Below are 23,010 nucleotides of genomic sequence, written 5' to 3' on the forward strand. Positions count from 1 at the left end.
TTATCAGTCTGGTCTCTTACCAGCTGCTGTTTCCCTAATCACCCATCTAGCCTGTGTGTTACTTTGCTCCCAGCCTGCCTTCTGTGGGCATACAACATCCATCCATACTACGAGATCTCTTCTCTTCCATGCAGCGGCATGACCTTTGCTTTGTGTTGATGCCTAGAACCGAAGATCACAAGAGACAATGACTGTCTTGGGGACCCGGAGGAGCTGGAAGGGGCCTGGACTGAGTGCTGCACCACATGGGTGCAGCTGGGACCCTTCGGAGGGAGTTAGCCCTTAGCAGAGTGGGCAGAAGCTGTATAGATGTGACCCCATGCTTGGCTGTGGACACGGTGCCGCTTCTAGGTATAGCACCTAGGGAATACATCCCTGTTCCTGGGTAACTCTGGATCTGGCTGGAGCTCCATGTGAATTCTGATAAAGTATTGCACGTGTGTGCCTGAATGAATAATATGTGGAATGTTTGTTACGTTTTCTTAGGGCTCATAAAACTGCTAGCAGATATTGTGTGCACACACAAAAACTCCAGAGATCTAATGCAGTGAAAACAGTGCAGCTTTCATTTATGAAGGTTGTGACAGTTTTAATATCCCTCAAATCCTAAGCAATGAAAAAGGACTTCAGACTGGACTGTTTGCTGGCTCAGTTGACCTATTTATGTTGAAATCTGTGCTAACTTATACTGGCAACAGACTTCCCCTTTATCATAAAAACCAATTATGATTCTCCACAGAGAACAATAGAATTACTTGCCTCTTCATTTTCAAAACCAAAATATTTAGAAACTAGGAAATGAGTACTCAAGAAGTCCATCAATTTTGCAGAGCACATGAGCGCATCATGCTTCTTTCAGACAGGCCAGGAAGCATTGCATACTTTTAGGGTCCAGCGTTTCCCATTCTGAGATCTAGTTTTCCATTGCTTATCTCTAAACCTCCAGCTATTTGTTTTAAAATTTCCTGTTCTTTGTGCCTGTCTTAAGCTGATTTTTTTAATGTGTTGTTTTTGAAATAAATAGTTCAGTGAAAGCAATTCAGTTTTCTGTTAGAGGCTAACAAAAAACCCAAATATTTTTGTATATTTTGGTCTCTAGATAGGAGGGCAATAAGGAGTCTTGGGTGGACTGGCAGGTGTGAGGGAAACGGGGGAAACTAGAACCAGTGAGTGGTGAAGAAGGTGGAGATGGGGCTTCTGGGATTCTCTGACCTGATCTGCAGAAGTGCTGAGTTGTCAGGGTTTTTTGGGAGGTAAAGTGTGCTATCTCTTGGGTAAAATGTCCTATGCAAAGTCCTTGGCGAAGTCAGTGATGAATGTTTTTGACCTTAACGTTGCTGTGCCCTTGGTCTACCACCCATTCAGGATGGCTAATTTGACAAAGTATTTAAATTCAATTAATGCTTGCAGAATATTTGGTACTCTAGTGAAAGTATCTTAGAAAAAAATCTGTAAGAACCTTAGCCCTTCTGATTTCAGAATCAAGTTTGAGTAGTGCAGAGCTCTGCTCCAAGTCCTGCTCGTGGGTTTTATTTTAAGAGCTGTTGGATAAAGGTTGTGAATAATTTTGGGAGCAGAGACCAGGACCAGGGTTTGATACAAAAAGAGGCTTCTCTTTTGTCCTCCTTCTGTTGGGTATTTCTGCTCCAAATGATACTCATGGTATAGTGAGCCCAGAAGGGGCAGTCCTGCTTCCCATTTCTCTTTCCCCTGTGCCTTTACTTCCTATTGCATGGTCCTGAATCTATCTTTATGCTGACTATGATGCTTGTATACAAGATAAAAATTTTAGTTAGGTTTGTATTCTGCTGGATTAGTAAGTGGAGTTGCTCACACAAAGGTCAAATGGGTGATGCATCTGTTTCTGGACAGAGACTGTGTCTCAGAGCAGAGGGTTTTCAGTCTGCAGGGTTGATAAATGGTTTCTGACCACCTTGTCTAACCATGTTATATCTCAGATGGTAGAGCACTGAGTCAGATATCCAGAGGCCTTTCCTGCTGCCCCATGTTGCCTCTGGGCTGGCTCTAGGTGGTATCCACCTAATCCTGCCTCATATTGCTGGGACTCTCAGAAGTGTTGTTAACTCCCTGTACTCTAAAACGTTGTCCTGAGGCCACACACCTTGCTTTTTTGTGTTAAAATGTCTAAGTTGCATGCTTAAACAGGTGGCTGGAAGATGGCTCTGAGTGGAGTTAAGACTGTTTCATAATGATATCAAGTTGAGGTTGACCTGGCAACTTTGTAATTCTGCCCCTTCGAAATGCTACTTCATAACTCTGTACTTCTTGGTTTTGCAAATTTAATGATATGCTTATGGAGGATCTTGTGTGGGGTGATCAACTGTAAAAAGTGGCTTCTGTAACATCGTAGTGACTGAACTCTGTCATGAAATAATCACATTTTCTCAAAATGCATCCAAAATATAATGTAAAACTCTTTCTGGAAAATCAGCTTTCCTCTTACATATATTACAAATTATTTTGATCAGATATCGATATTATCTGTCAATGAAGCTATACACCCAATCTGCATTCTTTTCAAACATAAGTTATTTGTTACTTCTAAACCCAAATAGTAAAAAAGGGTATTTCTTATTTGGTAACAGTTATTGAAAAAAAACAAAAATAGTAAGTGAATCTTAAAGTATCTTGGAATCAAAGATGATTGGGGGAGGGAGGATTAAATCAGATTAAAGAATTAAAAGAACTGATACCAAACATTTAGGGACATGTTTGTGGCATGTGGGCACCTTTTGCTATCAGGGCAGATACAGTCTCTGCTTGTGTGAAGTTGATTTATCTTGAAGTAGGCATTTGAAGGTAGGTGAAACAAGCCTAGTGATACACGTTGAGTTTTTCAGCTTCATTGACTCTAAAAAAAGTCACGCTGTTGCTGGAGAATTTTAATCTGTTTTGAAAACAGTTGAAGCTGGTGACCTTCTCGGCTATGCAGAGTACATTGAATTGTTGCAGCCAGGCTTTGGGGTACAGCTAAAACCTGTGATGATTAAGTCATCCAGATCTTTTAGGACTAAGCCTCCAGCTTTAGGCACAGGTGAGATTCTATGTTCTGATGGCTAACAAAGGCAATCTGACACCTCTTTAGATTTGACATCTCTCACCTTTGTGCTCTAAACGCGGTCATTTATAGCAAAGAGGAATTTCTAAATTTGACTGCAGTTTGTCCTGTTGATATGTAGCTATTGCTACCAGATTTCTCCGCTGTGGATTTTGTCCAGTTGACTTTGAAACTATTGATACAAGATTCTCTTCCTGTCAGTTTCTCATAGTACTGTATGTTTTTATTTATACCCATCTTGTGTGTTTTGAGGATAGGAAGTACCATACTAAGAACCTGCTCTAGTGCAAAAAATTTGAATTCAGACACAGTAAGCCTTGCCTCCACATTATGTAGTTTTCCAGGTTACTTGGGGGAGGGAGGGGGGAACCACCAACCCAAACTTCTGGGTTCTCTTGTGACTGGTTAATTTGTGAATGAAAAGTATGTGGCTGCTTTGTTGTTTTTTTTTAAGTGGTATCTAGTGGCTGCTGTATGCGTGAAAGATGTACTCGTCTATCTCTTAAAGCCCACTGTAGCTGGTCTGGATGCAGCTGTAGGGATGAGGGGTTTTTTGGACTACATTTCCTCTGCAGTCTGTAAGAAGGGTGAGAGATCACTTGAAGATGAAGTACATACACTTGCTGCAGATGATTTAAAATAAATAGCCTTCTGACATGCTGCTATATGCGATGTGCTGGACTCCCAGTCCAGCAGAGCTTTGTGGGCTCTTCAGTCATTGCCTTAATGTTTAGAAAAAATTATGAGTAAGAAAACCAAAATTTATTCCAAAACTGTTGCATATGGATGTGTGTATCCATTTAGTGGCAATTCCAGTAAAAACATTCCTGCCTGCCTTTTTCTTTTTTGTGGCCACTTTTCTCATTTGCATCCTCATCTTGCCACTCTGTTAGGCTTCATGCTCATTTGCAGGGCACCTGGCAAAGTGGGCTAATGACATGGTAATAACCTTCTGATTCTTCGGACTTGTATCCCTGAATATGCATCTGGACTTCAGAACTTTTTTGGTTCCCAGGTTGCACAGTTCAGACTGTGACCTGGAGGGACCCAAACTATCTTCTTTTATAAAGAACTGGATTCCACAGCCCAGGTTGTGGGACTATGGCCTGATGGTTGAGAAGCAACAGGAGAGAAATTAAGACTTGGGGGTTTTGATACAAATTTATAAAGACATAAAAAATTGCTTTTGTGAACAACAGTTGGGAGTCTCTCTCCTTTAGTAAATAGCCTGTTTAACTGCACAAGACCAAATCTGTGATGGTAAGAGCATAATTTGGGATAGGCTGTTTGTGTCTATCTGTAGTCCAGTCACATTAAGTGATGCTGTATTTGAGTTAACTTTGGGCCTTCTACAGAAAACCAGGAAAAGGATGTCAGAGGCTCATGTTTAATAAAAGCTTTCTGTTCATGTGGCTCAGTGAGACCTTTTCATTTCAAATGCACTACCTTGATAAAAGCAAGCCCTACTAGCTAGAAATGGGATGTTCTTCTGTGTTACTAAGTTTAGAAAGTAAACTGGAAAAGTAGCCACAACTTTTGAAATCAAGAGGGAAAGCAGACCATGGGACTAGATGTTTGTTCACTTTGTGGAGTTAGAGCTGAATTTAGGCCTTTGTTAGCACTATTGTCATGATAGGAGAGGGAAAACACACTTTTAACAAGCCTAGACAAAGTTTGAGCAAGACTTTGAAGTGTACTTGCTCAAGGTCCTGCGGAGAAAGAGTAGACTGTTGTCCACTGAGAATTACTTTGCCTTGCAAGAGTTATGGAAAAAGTGAATAAAAAGAATGATGCATTTTGGCATCTTTATGAAACTTTAAGAACTGCATTAGAATGCCTGAGCTTATTATCCAAGATCACCATTATGTGCTTGCTCGGCGTTAAAGAAACTAGATGATTTTCTTTTTCCAAGCAAGAAGGAAAAACTGGTGTGTATTGAAAATTACAGCCTTTGGTCTAGAGTGGGAACTAATGCTGATCTTCTGCTTCATCACCTCAAAAGCAGGGACCTCAAACTGGCATCATATGTGCACTTGGCTGAGAGCGTGTGGTTTAACTCTAGCTGAGTCTGATGCAAGTTTGCACTTCGGGTTTCAGCACTGAAGCACATAAAGTAAGAGCTATTGGGGAAGATGGTATATTTAGCCACTTCTGCAGTGCATCTAATTTTAGCACTCTTGGTAGTGGTGGTGGGTGCTTCCTTTCCCATATTACCCCTGGCCTATTACAAGCCAAGGACAGATTGTCTGTCATGTAGCCAGCAGGGAAATAGATTCTGTTGTAGATCATGTTTCTCAATTAAAGTATTACAAGAAGGCAGAAGATCCTGGTGGTACTGAAAGATACTTTGAATATAAGTTTAAAAAGGGAGGTTTGGCTTCAGGAGTAAGATAAAAATCTCTAGATGTTGTCCCTGTGAAGAGGGAGAAGACGTAGTATGTTGAAGCCATTTGCCATTTTTCACCTGTAAAAATCAAAAAAAGAAAGCAACGTGCTGGTGTTGACGTGGTCTCCTACAGAGTCCCTGTGCCCCTTCTGGAAAGGGCAACATCTGCCTAGGAGCTAACCAGAATGATGATCAAGGAGAGTTCTCTGCGGAGGGACCCAGACTTAGGAGGGGAGCTAGCTTTCCTTGCGAAGGGCTGTGACTTTGTTCTTCCATCTCGATTCAAGAGGAGGCTGAAGTCATTCCAGCAGGCCCAGGTTTGAATGCTTGGCGTTTCTTTTTCTTTTTCTGTTGCTTTGTATGTTTTATTGGATCAGAGAATCAAACTGTGTCCCCCCTAGGCGTGTCTATTTGCAGAAAGTTATTTGCAGCTAGATACCAACAGGTTTAAAAATAAACCTTCCAGGGTTAGATTGCAGAGTTAAAATGTCTTTGTAAACAAGGGGAAAAAAATTAACAGCAAGGGCAGTGATTTAGTAATAGGGAGAGGTAGTGTAAGACTATTAAATCTTTTATGTGTTTTTTCATAAGGAAAAACTCTATTTGTGTACGTGATTGCTGTGAATGTCTCCTGTTGCATGTGAAACAACCACAACATTATGCTGTATTTAGTGGGTGGTTCTCTTTACTGTACAAATTTGTGCACAGACCAGCCTACCTGGCTCTGCCATTTGTGATTTTAACATCACAAGGTGTTTTTGTGCTCTTTCCTACTATCTCTGGGCTGTGACTGAAGGACATCATAGACTCATGTAGGTTGGAAAAGACACTTAAGATCATGGAGATGTAGCGAAAGAAATGGAAACTGTACCACCGCTATATTTCTTGGTAAATCCCAGCTGCTGTACTTGCTTTCTGGGACAACTGGCAAAAGATGGGAGTAACTTATGCTAGGACACCAAATGGGCATGTAGCCACCCCAGCTTTACAGGGGTCACAATATGCTGAAATCAGCCCATCTTAAGCTTCATCTATATTTAATAGATAGGTGACCCAGCGAGGAAGTTAAGAAGTTGAAATTATGCATGGTGCAGCTGTTTCCAAAGAAATGGCTAGTAAAACTGCTCCAGAGTATATTGTAGTGCATTTTGTTTTCATGATCTCTGGTGACAGGTTAAGGTACGTATATGAGGTTAATCTCTGGAACATTTTTTCACTCCCTGGAGGAGGATTGCGTGAAGTAATAATGTGTAGTAATAAACTTGGGCGGAGACCACAAGCAATTTAGAAGAGACTAACAAGAACTATGCAGCACAGCAAAATTTACTCTCCAGAGTTAGTCTGATCACCTAAGGATGTAATCGGGGTATGGCTTGCAGGGAGAGAGAAGGTCTAGTAGACCCAACTGGAAAAATTGACAAGCCTTTGGTACAGGAGCCCTCCACCTGGTCTGAAGTAGGAGCAGCGACCTTTGCTGCTAAATGCATCGAGAATAACTGCTCTGGAGCTGCAGATCCAAGGCAAGTGAACTAATGCAGTGGGCGGTTGCAGCTGAGAAAAGATGGTCTTACTTCCTCTGCTCTTTCTTCCAGTACTTGTTCCCTCTTGCTACCTCCTCACTGTGTCACCCTTGTCTTACGCTGGGCCCCATGGGCTTTTCTGTGAATGAACTGAACTCGTAAGACAGTAGAATATCATTCAGAAACAAAGCTAAGTTTGTTTTCTGCCTTTCCAAGTAGGTTAAATCAGTTCACAGAGTGGTCTGGCAAGCTCTGGAGCTGGCCCTTAGTACACAGTGACAATGTACATTTGGGGATAGAGGACAGAGAGGGGAGTTCTCCTGTTTGGCAGCAGTGAGATGTTAACTTTTGTGTGTTGTGGGGCTATACCTTGTGGCTTGGGTGTGTTAGTGAGATGGCCTGAGATTTGAGGTAACTGGGCTCATGAACTACAGAGAAAGTGCTTGCAGGAGGAAAGGTAATAAGGGGGTGATAGGGAGCAGAGACGTGAGCGATAGGCAGTTTGTGGAACACACAGATGTTTGCCAGGAAGGCAAGGGAGGAGAAGGTTTATAAAGCCCATATCCCTTTTAAGAGCTGTAAATCTCAGTTCTCATGCTCACCTTTTGCAGGACTGCTTATGGAAGGATCAGAGACCCTCCCATAGTAGTGTTGGTAGGGAGTTAGGGATGTCTGTAATCCAGCATCTCACTTGTAGGAAGACTATTGCTAACAGGAGGTCACATCAACACTGGCTTTATCCAAGTCTTGAAAACTCCCCAAGGATAGGGGTTTCCCCCCACCCCCTTTCCAGTGACCATGCAGGCTGTACTACCTTCAGTTAAATTCATCCTCCAGCCTAACACCCCCCCTACCCCCCCAGCTGCAGTTAATGGCTGTTACACCTTTTATACTGTGTACCACTACAGAGTTTGGCTCCGTCATCTCTAACTGTGCTTCAGATAGCTGTAGGCTGTGATTAGCCCATCCCTTAGCTTCCTCTTGCCTGGCTAGAGAGGCCCAGCCCCTCAGTCTCTCCTGCCACATGCTCCTGACCCTGGCTGTCTGATTTGCCTTCTGTGGATTTGTCTGGTCTCTCCCAATCCTTTTTGAAGTGAAGGCCCCAAACTGGTCACAGTAATCCAGATGTAGCCTCACTAGTGTCAGGCAGAGGAGATAACTTCCCATATTCTCCTGGCCCTACTCCTGATGCAGTCTAGTACCTGGCTTGCCTTATTTGTAATCAGCCAGTGCTGCAGGCTCACGTTCATCCTGGTGCACACCATTGCCCCCACGTGCTTTTCAGCAGGGCTGTTGCTCAGCCAGTGGCTTCCCAGCCTGAACCAATGCTTGGAATTGCTGTATACAGGGGGGAAACTTGGCACCTTTTCTCATGGAAGTAGTTGAACAGTTTGTCAAGGCCTCTTCACCTGAGGTTCTGCCTTTCATCATGCCAGCCTTCCCCCTGGGTAAGTGTCATCTGCAGATCAGGACAGATGAGAATTGCAGTGGGAGGAGTGGGAGTTTATGCCCACTGTTGTCCTTCTGTCTGAATTGATTTCGATGCACACTGGTTGTCTTCTCCATGGAGTTTTCAGGGAAGCATTTGGAGTGTGGGCTGAAGTATTATCAGTTGTGGAAAGGGCGTGTGTAAAGATCTATAGGCACATTTGTCAGTTGGAGGCGTGTGAGGTCTGTGTTTTCAAAACTCAACTGGATAAGGCCATGAAGAACTTGATCTAGCCTTAGAGTTAGCCTTGCATCCCTTTCCACCTAAATCCTTTTGTGATTCTGTGTTGCTTAGGTAGAGTTTGTTTTCATTTTTGTTTTGCTGCGGATTGACTTTGTTTCTGCTGGTAGGTTACAGTTTACAGTAGCAGTAGAAAAGATTCTATTCAGAAAGGCATCTTCTCATGGCCTCTGCTCTTCATGCTGTTGGGAGCAATGTGCAGATGAACCTTTGCTGTTCTTGCTGTCCTTAGAGATGGGTAAGAAAGATACAACGATGGGAAAGGGCTTCAGGGAAGGAAAGGAAGAGAAAGTCTCGGGTGACAGATACAAATAAGCTCTGGAGAAGTGATGATCTTTGAGGATGGCTTATGTCCAGTTACCATCAGACTTCAGTAAGACAGGAACTGTAAAAAATGGAAGGAGACATTAAGTCAGCACTGTGGACTGTAAGAAACCAGGCTGAGTCACTGTACCCTAGAAAAGGGGATTATAGAATTCCATTTGGAAAAAAACAAGAAACTGGTAAACATATTATCTTGGATCCTGTGGGAGATTGAGGCCAGGAGGAAGGAGTAGAAAGTATTTGAGCACTTGATGTGATACTGCTTTCTCCTGTGGAGATTTCTGCTGGGACTGGCAAATCCCTGAGAGACAGGCCTGGATGGCAGAGGTTTAGTCTCTGTGCTTTGTTTGTGTAGCTACAGTGAGGCAATAGTTCTGTCAGGTTTATTTATAATGCAGATGTCACTATTTTAGTCTGTCCATAAATAAATTGTATGACTGGCAGGAGGTGATATAGTAGATAAACAGATTTTAGTTAAGGTAAATTATGCTATGATATAGAATAGTACTTTTAAAAGGGATTTAATCCTGTCTTCCTCTTTAGCCAAAAAAAAAAAAAAGTATTTGCCATTGGTAACAAAGCTAAAAGACTTATTATAGTATTTGTAGTTTCATTTCTTGCTTGTCCTTTCTGAAAATGCACGTCTCTGTTGGAGAAAACAGCTAAGTAAACAGCACTTAAGGTTAACTTTTTGCAACAAGAAACGTTTTTCCAAAGAATTCCCACAGAATTTTCTCTCATATTGCTTTACTTTTTTCACTAATAGTTGTAATTAAGTCCCTGCTGTCTCCATAATGGTTGACAGCTGGTTATACCCACCCCAGAGTATTAACTTGCAAGATTGTTGCAGGGAACAGGATCCTCAAGAGCTAGTTTTTCTTGTTGTTTTCTCTTTGTTTTATTGTAGATAGCTTATTTCTTACATGAGAAGGAAGAAGACAAAGTTCAAAAACTTTATTTGTATTTCTGAGGTAGTCTTCTGAAAAGAAGCCATCCATGAGCAATGTTTCCACCTTGTTTGACTTGGACTGAGCAGAAGTTAGTGATTCAGTCTTACTGGGAAGAGCAGCTGCAAACTTACGTCTGAAAAGGCTCCCTGCTTTGAAGCTTAGCAGCATTCCCTGTATTGCTCCTACAGATGTCTAGCCTTCTGGCTTGTGCTGTGGTCGTGGATCAGGAAATTGATGTAGATTCTGGAGTCCTGACTTGTGGCTTATGTGAGCTGGTACCAAGCATTGCTGACTCTGGCAGTATCTGGAGGAAAAATGAGTTGCTCTGCTTTTCAGAAGGTGGAGGCCAGGGCAGAGTGCATCACTTGTGTTACAGGATGATCAGCTCAAATCTTGTGCCATGTTTGGGATGTATATGGTATGCAGAAGAGGAGGAAAATGTCACAGTGTTGTTGTGGTGGTCTGCTTTGGAGATGCTTCTTTGCCTTCCAAGCAAGAAGAAAAAGAAAAAAAATCCAGTTCTCTTGTCCTGTAAGGGAAAGGGATATATTGTTCAAGTGAAGAGTCAATGTCCTTTGAGAGAACAGTATTTTGGTTGGTTTCCTTCTGATTTGTGGACCTTTCTGTTAAATTTATGTAATTTTTTTTAGTTCCTCACAGTCCTGACAGCTGGGCGTGCGTGCACGCATTTAAGAGATTAATGAGAAATAAACCTATTTCTGAGAAGCAGGTCTTCAAGACAAACTGATGTTAAGTCCTATTATAGAAGTCAAGTGGCTCCAGTTGGCACCTCATCGTCTGTTCCAGCTTTGCATTGTTTGTATGAATATGGTGTTGTGAGAGACCAGCAGGGATTTCCCCTCTGCTGGAATCCAGAAAGTGAAAACTACTGAGTAGTGTCTGGAAAAGCCCCTAGCTGGGCTGGGAGGCAGACTGGAAAAGCAGAAGTGGTGGTGTGTGTGAGTTCTCTCAAGTCAAATCACTAGCTTGACTTACACACCAAGGTCACATTCATTAACCTGCTATTTCCCAATCAGGTAGGGGCTTCTTGAGAAGGCCTGTCCTGGGGAGCTCTGTCACCCCTCTTGCGTAGGCTCCCTTACTGGAGCAGGCAGCCATAGGAGGTGGCGGGTGGTACTTCATCTACCTCTAACATGCAGCAGTGACTACTTTGGGGCCTTGTGCTCCCTTCCCAGACACTTTCAGTCTGTCAGGATTTTGCTTTTGTTACTCTGCTGAGTAAGGAGGAAAAGGAAGCCAAGAGAAGGGTTGTCTTCTATTAACCCAGTGAGCTGCTGCTCCCAAAGTGAGTGACCAGCTTTCCCTCAGTTTAACCCCTTGCCCTCATTTCAGGTCATCTGCCTGCATTGTTGTGCTATGGGACAGAGTAACCAGGGCTCATGTTTACCCTGTCCCACAGCCCTCTTCAGCCCCAGAAACACTGAGCCTCAGAGCTGGCCCACTTTGAGCTCCCACATTACTCAGGATCAGACACAAAGATGTGCCATATGTGAGCGAGTAGGAAAAGTCAAGAGGATGGGAGGAAGAACAGATGGTGGTAATCTGTCTTGTTCTCCAAAGCCTGAGAGCTATATTGAGGACCATACAGACTGAATACTGGTATTGAGAAATCCTGAAGGCTGAAAGTGATCTTCAGCTTTTCTTGTGTTGCCAGACACAGGAGAGAAGGACTTAAAGAAACTCAAGCTCCAGGTTAATGTGTTCTGTACAGAGAAGTTAGAGTACAAAAGTATGGTTTGGCTGGCATATGTGTGTAAGTCCATGTTTTCCTGCTCCTAAAACGGGACAGCTTGTGGGAGAAGGGAGAGGTCCTCCTCATTTAAAGAAAGAACAGTGAAGCAGAGGAGTGAAGAGGAGGAAGATCCTTCCATCTCTTGTTCCACAGGTCTCTGAAGAATGAATAAAGTATTCTAAGCTGTAGGTAAAAACAGGGCTTAAGGAAGCTTTGACAATTCTTACCTCACCTTCCTTGAAAGCAAACCCATGGTAAGTTGGGGTATTCAGTATGTGTTTAGGAAAAAAACTCCAAATTCCTGGAAAATAATACAGCAAAGAGTTTAATCAGTTCATTATATACATTCTAGTGTATTTAATGAACTCAGACTTGGCTACTTTATACTAAAACCATTTTGTTTTGAAATAGTTAGAATAAACAAACTGAAAGTTGCAGCTGTATTTACTTGACTATTGCCTTATTAGCCTCTTATCACATATGTTGTTATATTAATAACTCTTGCATTCAAACTATTATGCAACAGGCAAGCCTGTCGCCTCTTCCCAAGAAAGTGTGTATTCATGGGGGAGTAGGGAATTTGTCCTCCCTCAGCATTCCAGCATCTGAATTCTGCTGCTTATACTGTAACTACTTTTAAGAGTTTAAAAAAACATTTCCTCCCATGTCTGAAAAATTACCGATTTTAGGATCTCATTGTGTACTTAAATACAAATGCTGCCTTTTATGAAAAGTATTGATGTATAGCTTAAGCTAGCAGGTTGCAGAGATCTATTAGAAAGGCGATTTAGTGGGGATCACCATATCAGCCACATGCTTATTGCAGACAGGACAGGACAGGAGTGATAGCATGGTAGAGCTAATGGAGAAGGGTGGTAGGCGTGGGAGGAAGGACCACCTTCAAACAGGCATGCCAAAGGGTGAGTTTCAGCTCCCAATTTTCTCCTTGTTCTTCGGCAAATGATGTAGGTGCTGATTCAGTGAAACCTTTGGATGCTTTGCCTGCTAAGGGACTCTTTCAGCTGGAGTTGTAAACAGACCTTTTGCATTTTGCACTAATTCTGCACTAATGTGCTGTATCACGTGGGTGTATAATGACGAACTGTGCTGGCTGTTGTAATTCCTACTGCAAAAATTGATTTGCCAGTACTTGGTACCCTGAACAAAATCATGTCTTGGACTGTTTAAGGTGGGCATAGAATAAAAAGCTTCCTGAGATTAAGAAGACAGTCTTGCAAGTCTTTTCTTAATTTATCTGTGAAGCAATACTTTGGCAAAACTAATTATGTTCCCAGGGAATTGAAAATGTCCGTGTTATAAATATCAGTTTGCCCATACATGAGGCAAGACATTTGTGTGGGTAGGTGTTCTAGTTCAAAGGGGAAATACGAAAGAGCAGATTTTGATGCTTTGATGCTGCTTGTTTATGGGGCAGAATGACAGAGTGACCAGCATGAGAAGAAATATCATTGTCCTTGTTCCATGGTGTTGCTGAATTGCAGAGTGTGTTCTCTGGTGGTTCAACAGTGTAGCATAATCCACAGCTACGTACATAAAATGCACAGAAACTACATAAAAGCAGATGTGACGTGTCCTGAATTTGCAATGTTTGGTATTGCAGAAATGTCTTAAATGGCTACTGAGGACATGCATTTTTATCCCTGTGTTATGATTTGATAGTTGGTGGCTTTTAATTTTTTCCTAATTGCTGGAAGCACAGATTATTTTCACCTGCTTGGTATGCCATGCTGTTAAAAGTATTTGTTATTCATTACATTTTCAGGTTCAAAGTAAACAAGAGAAGAAACCTGGAACTTCATCCCCAGTCCCTTTGAACTCCGTGGTTAGCCCTTGCACTCTTCTGCCTGTGACTAAAGCCACCAGCAGTACCCCTTTGTCGATAAACATTCCACGTTTCTACTTCCCTAAAGGACTTCCGAATGTCTGCACTAATCATGAAGAAATCATTGCCAGGATTGAAGAAGCCTTTACAGAGTTTGAAGAAGAGAAAGTAAACATCTGTGAAATGGGGAAAATTGCTAAGGTAACTATTCTCTAGGCTTTTCATTTTTTGAAGAGAAAGACTAAAACTAAAACCAAGAAGGTATCTCACAGCTGTTCTCATTTTTAGTGAAAAAAAGAACAAATATCCTTCTGCTTTGAATGTTTTTGTTTAGATTAAGAAAATAGTAAATAAAAATGGGCTCAGTTTGCTGAGCATACACATACATGTGATGTGTATGCTCTTTCTTGCTTTGATTAGCAAAATTATTCTTTCAGATTTCTTACCAAATCCAAATTGCATTTTTCTTTTTCTGTTCCTCCATAGTTATGCTCAGAAGAGATAGCAGAAGCTTAGTCTGCCTCTGTGGCTTCAGGTAGTGCCACCTACCTTCTTTGTGGTTAGCTGTCCCACTAATCTGGCCATATGTATGCTATTGTAGTATTGCCTGAAAAAGCAGTTTCCAACCTACTCCTCCTTGGACATAGAAGAGGGAAATGTTTAGTCAACCCTCAGCCACCGAGATGTGTATGTTCAATATCCATAATGCAGGTGTCAGCAGACTTGGAGTTGTTACAGCCTGCTAATGAGTTCTTGGCTTCAGGGAACAAAACACAGCACTTGTGTGGGAGCACGATGCAGATGGGTGGTTCTATTTTCCTCTTCTTCAACCATGGTTTTTAGTAATGCTGATCTAAAAGTAGCAGTTGTCAGACGTATCTCATATGTTCAGTTTGCCCTGAATGCATCTTTGGCGCTGTAGATTGAGCAACGATGTTCTGTCCAAGAGGAACACTTGTTTTCCGAGAAGGAAGATCTTTCTCAAAAGACAGTAGGTTGGCTTTTTGTTTGGTTTTAGAGGAATTGAATGGCATTATTTGTAAACCATCTCTGAAAACATAAACAGAAAAACTACTTTGCTTGACAAAAAAACAGCTTGAAACCTGATTTTATGACAAGACGGGCAACAGTGTGTGGCCTGTTGTGTTCAAACTGGGGAACGCCGGAGAGGAAGAGACCTCTGCCTTTCTGTCCGGTCTCTGCATCTGTCTCCACATGGATGTGCTCTGTGCCATCTAACTACTGTAAGGTTTGCTTCTGTTCCATGGGATTATTGATAATGGTATGTTTGGGGGCTCTGAAATAAATCCTGGAGAACCAGCTACAGAAAACAGCAGAATGGAAACTTCATTCCTCAGAGTAGCTAAACAGCTGTAGGAGTATAGTCACCTGGCACAGGGGTGGCTAAATCTGAAAGCAGTTCTTACGCTGATGGGGTTCCCAAAGAAACATGCAGGCCCAGACAAAAAGTTGAGAATGGACTCACAGGATAGTTGTGCTTAGTAGAAGAGTTGAAAGAGGTTTTTGTGGGAAAGGCAGAAATGATGCCTCAATTACTTCAAAATACTACTCCTTCCATTTGGTGTGATATCCTTCTTCCCTGTGCCTGCCTTAGATCAGCTGTACTCCCTCCAAAGCCTGTGTTTTGCAGATGTTCTGATATCTTGTCCAGAGTCATAAAGGTGGCTGAAAAGATCTTTGTGGTAACGAGGTTTCTTGAAGTTGTAGCTGAATGTTTGAAGCCGTTTTCAACTCTGCTTTTCTGAAGCCTTAGAGAATGCTTGAGCTTTCATTGATTACCACCTGAAAGCTAGCAGCCTCTGCAGAAGCTAGTAAAAAGTTATGATCAGGGAGTCCTTTTGCTGGAATCAGCCTTTTTCTGCTTGTGTTTTCATTTTTTTGTTACCCTGCTGAGATGTAGCGGTGTTGGGAAAACAGCCTGTTCTGGGTGTGAGGCGCTGCATTGAGACCTACAGGATGAGAATTATTTCACATTCAGGCATTTTATAAATAATTGTCTATAATTAGTATTGAAGTTTCCTTGCTGTCAATGAGAAGTCAGCCCATATAGAGAATGGGTCATCCCTTTTGAAAGTGTGTCAGTGAGGCAGCTGGTGCAAGTCCTCTTCTAGAAGGCAGTGCCGTGTCTCTCCACAGGTTATCTTGCTGAACATCTCAGTCAAAGACAGAGCTTAATAGTCTCTAATCCTTTTCCTAGTGTGACAGGACATATTTCTCAGCTACTTAAAAAGTCATATGGTAAAGTAAAAAGTTATTGGTGGATTCCAAACCCTGGCATACAGTAAATAGCTTTTTGACTAACCTGCGTGCCGTTACCACTTTCCTTATGTAAAAGTCTCAGTGGGTGTGTAAACGAGCAGGTTCTTGTGAGTGCTTTTGTATTCCTCTTTGTTCTGGTGTTTCATTACAGATATGTGGCTGCCCACTCTACTGGAAAGCACCTATGTTCAATGCATCAGGAGGAGAAAGGACAGGATCTGTATCTGTACACTCGTTTGTATCTATGTGGAGAAAGTGAGTATAGCAAAAGCAACATTCACTTTCTGGAAAAAGAGAACAGCCTGCCATAGAAATCTTTTTTTTTCTTTTTCTTCCACCAGACTTTAAAAAATCATTGTCTTTTCTTTAGAAGAAAATAAATGTCTTAAAAATCTTCATCAGCTTAAGTTTACTTCCCCAAAACTCCCTGAACACTTGTTTCCATGCTGCATCAACAAACTTTAAAGCAGTTGTGTGGATGATGAGGTGTGTGTTGGTCTGTTTGGCATATAAAATATATTAACGCACTCCCTAGAAATGTCAGCTATTCTGAGATAGCTGATAGATGTCAGTGGATTTTGGATATATTTATCTCAGGCCTTATTGCTGCTACACTAGGGCATTAAGTGAGTGACATTTGGGAATGGAGAGAGGAGGCGTGTTATAGGACAGGAAGAAGGAATGTAAAATAAGCATCATACAGGTGGATGCTCTGGGATTTTTAATACTTACTACCTTCCTCAAGCATGCTGTATAATAAATCTGAGGTGTTTGACAGTCATTTCCACATAACACTGTCAAGGCTTCTTTTTGAAATGCAGAGCTCTAGATATATTGTGCTTGGAGTCAGAGGTGTGAGATGGAACAGACTTGCTCTCTTGCCTAATGTTTTTCCCTCTGGGGCAATTCAGGCTTCAGTCTACTTTGAAACACCTGATCAGTGTTTCCATCTCATACCCAGAGAGAATTCTAATTTTTGATGTAAATTTTGACTCTTCAGATTCTTGAAGTAGCCTTTAACCCTGAGTTCCCAAGTATTTCCTGGGATGATAATGTCAAAACAGCTTCTAGTTACCCTGGCAAAATTGCAAAAATGTTAGGGGTGACTGTGATCAGTAAGTTTTTCTTGACACAGACAACATTTTTTTCCTTCCTTAGTTCGTCCAATTACTCCTAATTAATCCCTAGTGTATGATACCACATATTTTCACTCCTCCTGACTTTCACATCCTTCAGATACTTGCAGACCGTGGTCATGCCCCTCTTCTGTATTCTTTTAACCACACTATTTCCAAGCCAAGTTTTATATGCTTCTCTTGGTTTAGTTGCTCATTTAGAAAGACTTTTTTCCCCTCCTCTTTCCCTCTGACAGTTACAATTTTTTTTTTTCTGGAAACGTGATAGACGAAATGTAGTGTTCATGGTAAAGTTAGACTATAGCTATCTGGACAGAGTTGTAACTTTAAAACAAGCATCTTTAATTGCTGAAGCCTATTTTCAAGCATCTTGGTAGATGACCTGACTCTAAAATGCTGCATGCTCACGGATATCATGTGAAATCAATAGGAATTGCTGGGTATAGAGTAATTCTGAAAATCCAGTCTTTTAGTTTGTTGCTAAAACATGGCTTTGTGGTTTATTTTTATGTGCCTGATGTATTTTGTTTTTTTAAAGCTAAAACATTAGCACCTATTCTCTGCATCTCATTTAGAATGTATCTGTTAATTGACAGCATGATATGAATGTCCAGCTACAGGATTGCTTGTCAGCCACTAAATATTTTATTTTCCTTTTTATTTTTTTTCCTCTCCTAGAAGACTTATTTTTTAAAAACCCTTTATTTGTAAAGTCTGCTTTTAGTAAAGAGTGATGAGGCCAGAATTAGTGGAAAGGCAGTTAGTGTGATTTCTGAAGGAAAACTACAGGCACTGTGTTTCAACGTAAGTTCATACACTTTCGGGGGGTTGGGGGGGTGTTGAATAAACACTCATAGTAAATAATAGTGCATTTGTATTTTCATAGTTAATTAAAAAATACAGGGTAATTTTCTGAGTAATTTATTGTTTCCCTTATACTATAAGAACAACTTAGTGTTTGATAGATCCAAATGTTCTGTTACAGGCATTCAGTAGTGATTTGGTAAATGTCATGGAGTTTCTGTTTTCATGAGCACTTCTGTTCAGAGGGAATTCAGTAATTGTGATACTTTTGACCAGCATAGTATTTTGATTAGAAGAAAGCAGAGACAAGAATCGGTGTTGTAGATGCAAACTGTCAACCTAAGGAATGAGTTTACAGGCTTCTCTAAATACTCAGTCCTGCTAATTTGTTCATTAGCCTGTTCTCCATTACTTTAGTGCACAGCAACTGGCAATGCCATAATTAATAAGGGATGGTCTTTTTTCCCTTTTCTGATTGAAAATTCAGTCACTGTAGTTTAGTAATACCCTCAAATATTGAAATACAGTAAAGAATTGATTTGGTCTGTTATGGCATCCCATTGGGTTGATCCTGTTGACTTCAAATGAGATCAGTGAGCATGAAGTGTTTCTAAAAGTCAGGTTACTTACTGAGATGCTGTGGAATCAAAGAGAGACCAGTCTTCAATAAGAAACATTGTTTACAACAGCAATATGAACATGAAAAGAAGCTCCACTGGAAGTGGAAGTACCTTGGTGCTACTGAAAGATACTGAAGAGAATGGGTGCTGGTAGTCTGAGGTCAACTTTGCATAATTCACAGTGTAGATGTATTGTGTAAAATGTGATAAGACACTTCATAATCTGTCTACAGACATATGATTGTCCTGTGAGGTACAAAGTGGTTGGAGTATCTCTTCATCTCTTTCACAGAATCCTACGTAACTGCCATGATGACGCATCCCGATTCACATACCTTTTAGCGAAGCCTGGCTGTGACTACCTAGAACAGGAGGACTTCATCCTGCTGCTTCAGGTACCCACAACAGCTCAGCGGTGAATGGATGGGGAGAACACTATGTTTGTTTTGTAAATTCTTTATTTTCATGTCTTTAAATGTTTACCAACAACATGCAGATCTTTGGTTTGAACAGCACCTGGGTGGGATTTATTTTGGAATGAACTATAAATAAACATTTTAAGTGGACTATTTGGCATAAGTGCCAACCAGCTATATATCTTGCTAAAGTTGCTGAGAATTGTCAAGGCTGTAGCCTATTGTTAGGATTCATATTTTTCAGTGCCTGGTGACCAGGCTGAAATTTGCCCCATTTCACTCGGTGGTTATTGGGAAAAATGCCTGGTGCTGTTGATACTCAAGTGCAACATAAAATCCTGCTAGAAAAGTTGTAGAAATTTCTTGACAATTATAATTCTCTAGCAAGACAACCAGATACAATATCATGGGGAAATCTTTGCAAAATATTTGCAGTTCCAGTTGTTCTGTATATGCCTGTAAACCTGCTAGTGCCAAAGTCTCGCTGCTAATTTATTTTTTCCTAATATTCAGGCTAAATCTGAGTGTCCTGATTTCATTTCTTTCTTTTCCTTTCATTCGCATGTGATATTTTTAACAAAGCAAAGCATCATTCTTTAACGATATGTGGCTGTTTAGGCAGGCTCTGGATAAATTTAGAGTTTCCTTATAGTTTGTCTATGAATCGGGTGTATCTGCTTCTGTATCTATTGATACTTTGGAGCTTTTCCACATATCCTTGGATTTCTCATGCTGTGTTGCCCTCTATGCAAAAGCTCTGTGGAGATGCTGCTTTGGGGAAAGATTTTGTGTCTGCACTGGATGTTTCCATGTCTCAAACAAAACTGCGATTGTGATGAGTAAATTTGCTCATGTTTCTTTTTGTCTTCACTGGGCACACTGCCTTTTCTGATTGCAGCTCTGATTTTTAGCTACTGGTGCAATCAAAGGCGTGTACAATATTGTTTGTCAGTCAACCAAGGCTAACGATGTTACACCGTGTTATACCATCGTATTAGACATCGTTAAACTGGCCAAAACTTGCTGATATCATACCCCTAAGGGCACTGTGCCCACTCTATCCCTTTGCCATGTCATGGTATAGATAAAGCAAAATTTTGAAAACTCCTCTTAAGTGCAGTCAGACATGTAGGAATTATGCAAACATCGATTCATACAGTATCTGAACTGATATATTCAGGATCTGAGCAATTTCACCACGTTTTTGGTCATGCATTTCCTGGCAAATTTGGCATCATGAGCCAGTGTTTGGCTTCCAAAAAGCTGATCTAGAGAAAGAGGCATCTCCACAGGTAGTTCAAGTAAATTTTGGAAAAGCACTGATCACATCTTATGCATTCTGAGGCTCACAAGAGCTGTCATTGTTGTGGATGACATAAAAGGTAATTTTCTCAGCCTTTCAGGGAATGTTTATTTCTGACACCTATCTCTAATCAATGTTAATATCTTCAATGAATGGAGAAAAAAAATATCTTGGAGAGGAGATAGTTGCATGGTCAACTAGTTTTTTTGTCTCATTCAATGAAAATGAGTTTTCATCTACTCACTAACTCTCTTCCTTTGTTTTTCTGTCCTTAAGTAAATCAAAATGGCCCAACAGGTGCGTATTGCCTGGAAAATGTATTCTCTTTTAATTCTAGAAGGTTCACTTTATAAATTAAAAGATGTCATTTCAGTTTTATTGTTAATGCTGCAAATACAGTTTCAAAAGTAAGAAAAAGTATTGGTTTGTAAACCCAGTAACTTCTAAACATTAAAAGGAGAAGAAAATCTATTTCATTTGGTCTTATCTTGCAGGATGTGGTGGAAACGCACCCTGGCTTGACGTTCCTGAAAGATGCTCCGGAGTTCCATTCCCGGTATATTACGACGGTAGGCTCTCTCCTTTGGTTTCCTGCTTGTGGTCCTGTTGTACCAACCCTGCCTTTGTGACTTGTCACTGTTTCCATCAGTGAATCCTTCAGTTATTTAAAAAAAAATAGGTATTTAATATTACTGGCAATCAGTTACTTTAAGAACTACTTGCAAAGGAAAAATTAATCTGCCTATGTGTACAAGAGGTTATTCAAAGGTTAATAATGATTCTTTCTGGTCTTAAGCAAATCTATAAAAATAACTTTTTTGGCCTTTAATCCTGATACAGGAAAATGAGAGGTCCTTCTTTGGTCTTTGAGAGCTGCTAATTTACCCCTAATTCTGTTGAGACTTGGTAGGCTCTATATTTGTAGATTTCTGTCACTTAGGCATGGAGAATCTGTGATTGTTCCCTGGTACGAAGCATCTGTTGCACACAGGGGCCTATCGCCCAACTCTCCTGCCTCTTGGTCTTGCCAGAAAGCCTGTCTAGTCTTTCGGAGTCTCTGAGCTTTTGTGACTACTGTTTGTTGTTGGGGTTTGTTCTGTCACTTTGTTCCAACTTTGCAGTCAGCAGTTAGCCCAGTGATTTACCTGATTAAGTTCGTACTTTTTTTTTTTAAGCCTTTAGCTTGTCTCGTGTTGAGCATGAATCTGGATAAAAGGTATAAATGTTAGGATGTTTTATCTCTGTAGTGGAAAAAAAGTCAAATAAATGACAGACCTGATGGGAGCTGTATCCCAACAGGACTCTAGGGCTTAAAGTTTCTCCTGTTTGCTTGCCAGGGTCTGCATGGGGGCCAGCTGCACCACATACTGGCAGCTGGGAAATTACTGGCAGACACAGGCTTGTTCCTTTCCTGTCAGGAGCAGATGGCAGAAAGACACTGTTGGTCTGGGCAAACCCTGAACTGTCACACTAATGTTTTATGGAAATGTATAACAAGAATCAATTTTAAATGTTTTAGATGCACTTGAACATGACAGTGAACACCAGTGTTATCTACATATTTAGTCCCCATGGAGCAAGACAACAGATACATTAAATGTAGTAATTGGCCAGAATAGGTGCAACAACAGCCAGGGAATTATGGAGACACATGAATGGGTAAGTGTAGAAGGTCCTGTGGCACGTGGTATGTGCCACTCTGGTATTTGGTGTATAAAGTACATGGAGGGGCAAGAGCTGAAAGATTTAAGGCCACGCTAGCATCAGTTCCTGACTGCAGTATCAAGCAGTTGTTCTTTGCTGGTGAGTGGGTCAAGATTGGAATTTGTGGTTGTTCTGGTGCTGGCTGTTGGCTGGTGACAAAGACAGTTCTGTGCATCTTCCTTTCCAGGTTCCTCTTAAGTCACATACTGTTTTTGTATTTTTCATGGTCTAAAGGAGGGAATAAAGGCAAGAAACAAATGTCTTTCTGGAGTAACCTGACAAATGATTACCTTGGGTGTCCTGAAGCAGCAATTACTGCACTTTCTGGACCTCATTGGGGTGCAATACATGTTTTGGTCTGAGACACCAGCTGTGTGAAGCAGGGGTTCCATGTCATGGTTTGTCCAGAGGGCAACTGAGCACCAGCAGCTGCTCACTCACCCCTTCCCCCTCAGGACTGGGAAGGAGAAAATAAAGCAAAAGGCTCAGGAATTGAGATAAGGATAGGGAGGGATGATTCACCAGTTATGGTCATGGGCAAAAGAGTCATTAGGAGAAGTAAAAAAAATGTACATTTAATTCAAACACTAACAACAACCACACTTAACTGAGTAGGACAGTGAGAAATACAACCCACCTCTCTTTTCTTCCTGGGCTCAGCTTTGCTCCAAATTTCTCTATCTCCTCCCTGCAGCAGTGCGGTGTGTAGAGGATTGGGGGTGCAGTCAGTCCTGCTGCTCCTTCCTCCTCAGGGGAGGACTCCTCACACTCTTCTCCTGCTGCAGCGTGGGGTCCCCTCACAGGAGACAGTCCTCCATGAACTTCTGTGCCGTGGGTCCTTCCCAGGGGCTGCAGCTCTGCCTGCACTGCTCCAGGGTGGGTCCGGGTGGGTCGGTCCGGGTGGGTCCCTCCCAGCACCAGACTGCTCCAGCGGGGGCTGCCCTCAGAGTCCCGACCTCCTTCGGGCGCAGCCCCTGCTCCGGTGTGGGGTCCCCCACGGGCTGCAGGTCGGCATCTGCTCCCCGGTGACCCCCATGGGTGCAGGGCACAGCCTGTCCTCTCACCGCGGGCTGCAGGGGGGGCTCTGCTCCGGTGCACCTCCCCATCCTTCTCCTTTCTTCCACTGACCTCGGTGTGTGCAGAGGGGTCTCCCTCACAACTCC

At 41.7% G+C, this 23,010-nt stretch overlaps 1 protein-coding gene across 4 annotated transcripts in view; it reads left to right on the top strand.

Moving 5' to 3' along the window:
• The window catches only part of PPP2R3A (protein phosphatase 2 regulatory subunit B''alpha), a 58,060-nt gene that overhangs the window by 17,371 nt on the left and 17,679 nt on the right, over nucleotides 1-23,010 (top strand). For 2 of the 4 annotated variants that reach the window (XM_074912610.1, XM_074912609.1), the window contains exons 1-5: nucleotides 5,651-5,782; nucleotides 13,525-13,785; nucleotides 16,016-16,119; nucleotides 18,717-18,819; nucleotides 20,638-20,712. In XM_074912610.1, the coding sequence (XP_074768711.1) occupies nucleotides 5,651-5,782; nucleotides 13,525-13,785; nucleotides 16,016-16,119; nucleotides 18,717-18,819; nucleotides 20,638-20,712 (675 nt within the window). Of the gene's footprint in view, nucleotides 1-5,650; nucleotides 5,783-13,524; nucleotides 13,786-16,015; nucleotides 16,120-18,716; nucleotides 18,820-20,637; nucleotides 20,713-23,010 lie in introns of those variants that run through there. The other 2 variants (XM_074912608.1, XM_074912607.1) reach the window with 1 other exon arrangement.

This window comes from Athene noctua, chromosome 8 (assembly GCF_965140245.1).
Source record: "Athene noctua chromosome 8, bAthNoc1.hap1.1, whole genome shotgun sequence".
Lineage (NCBI taxonomy): Eukaryota > Metazoa > Chordata > Aves > Strigiformes > Strigidae > Athene > Athene noctua.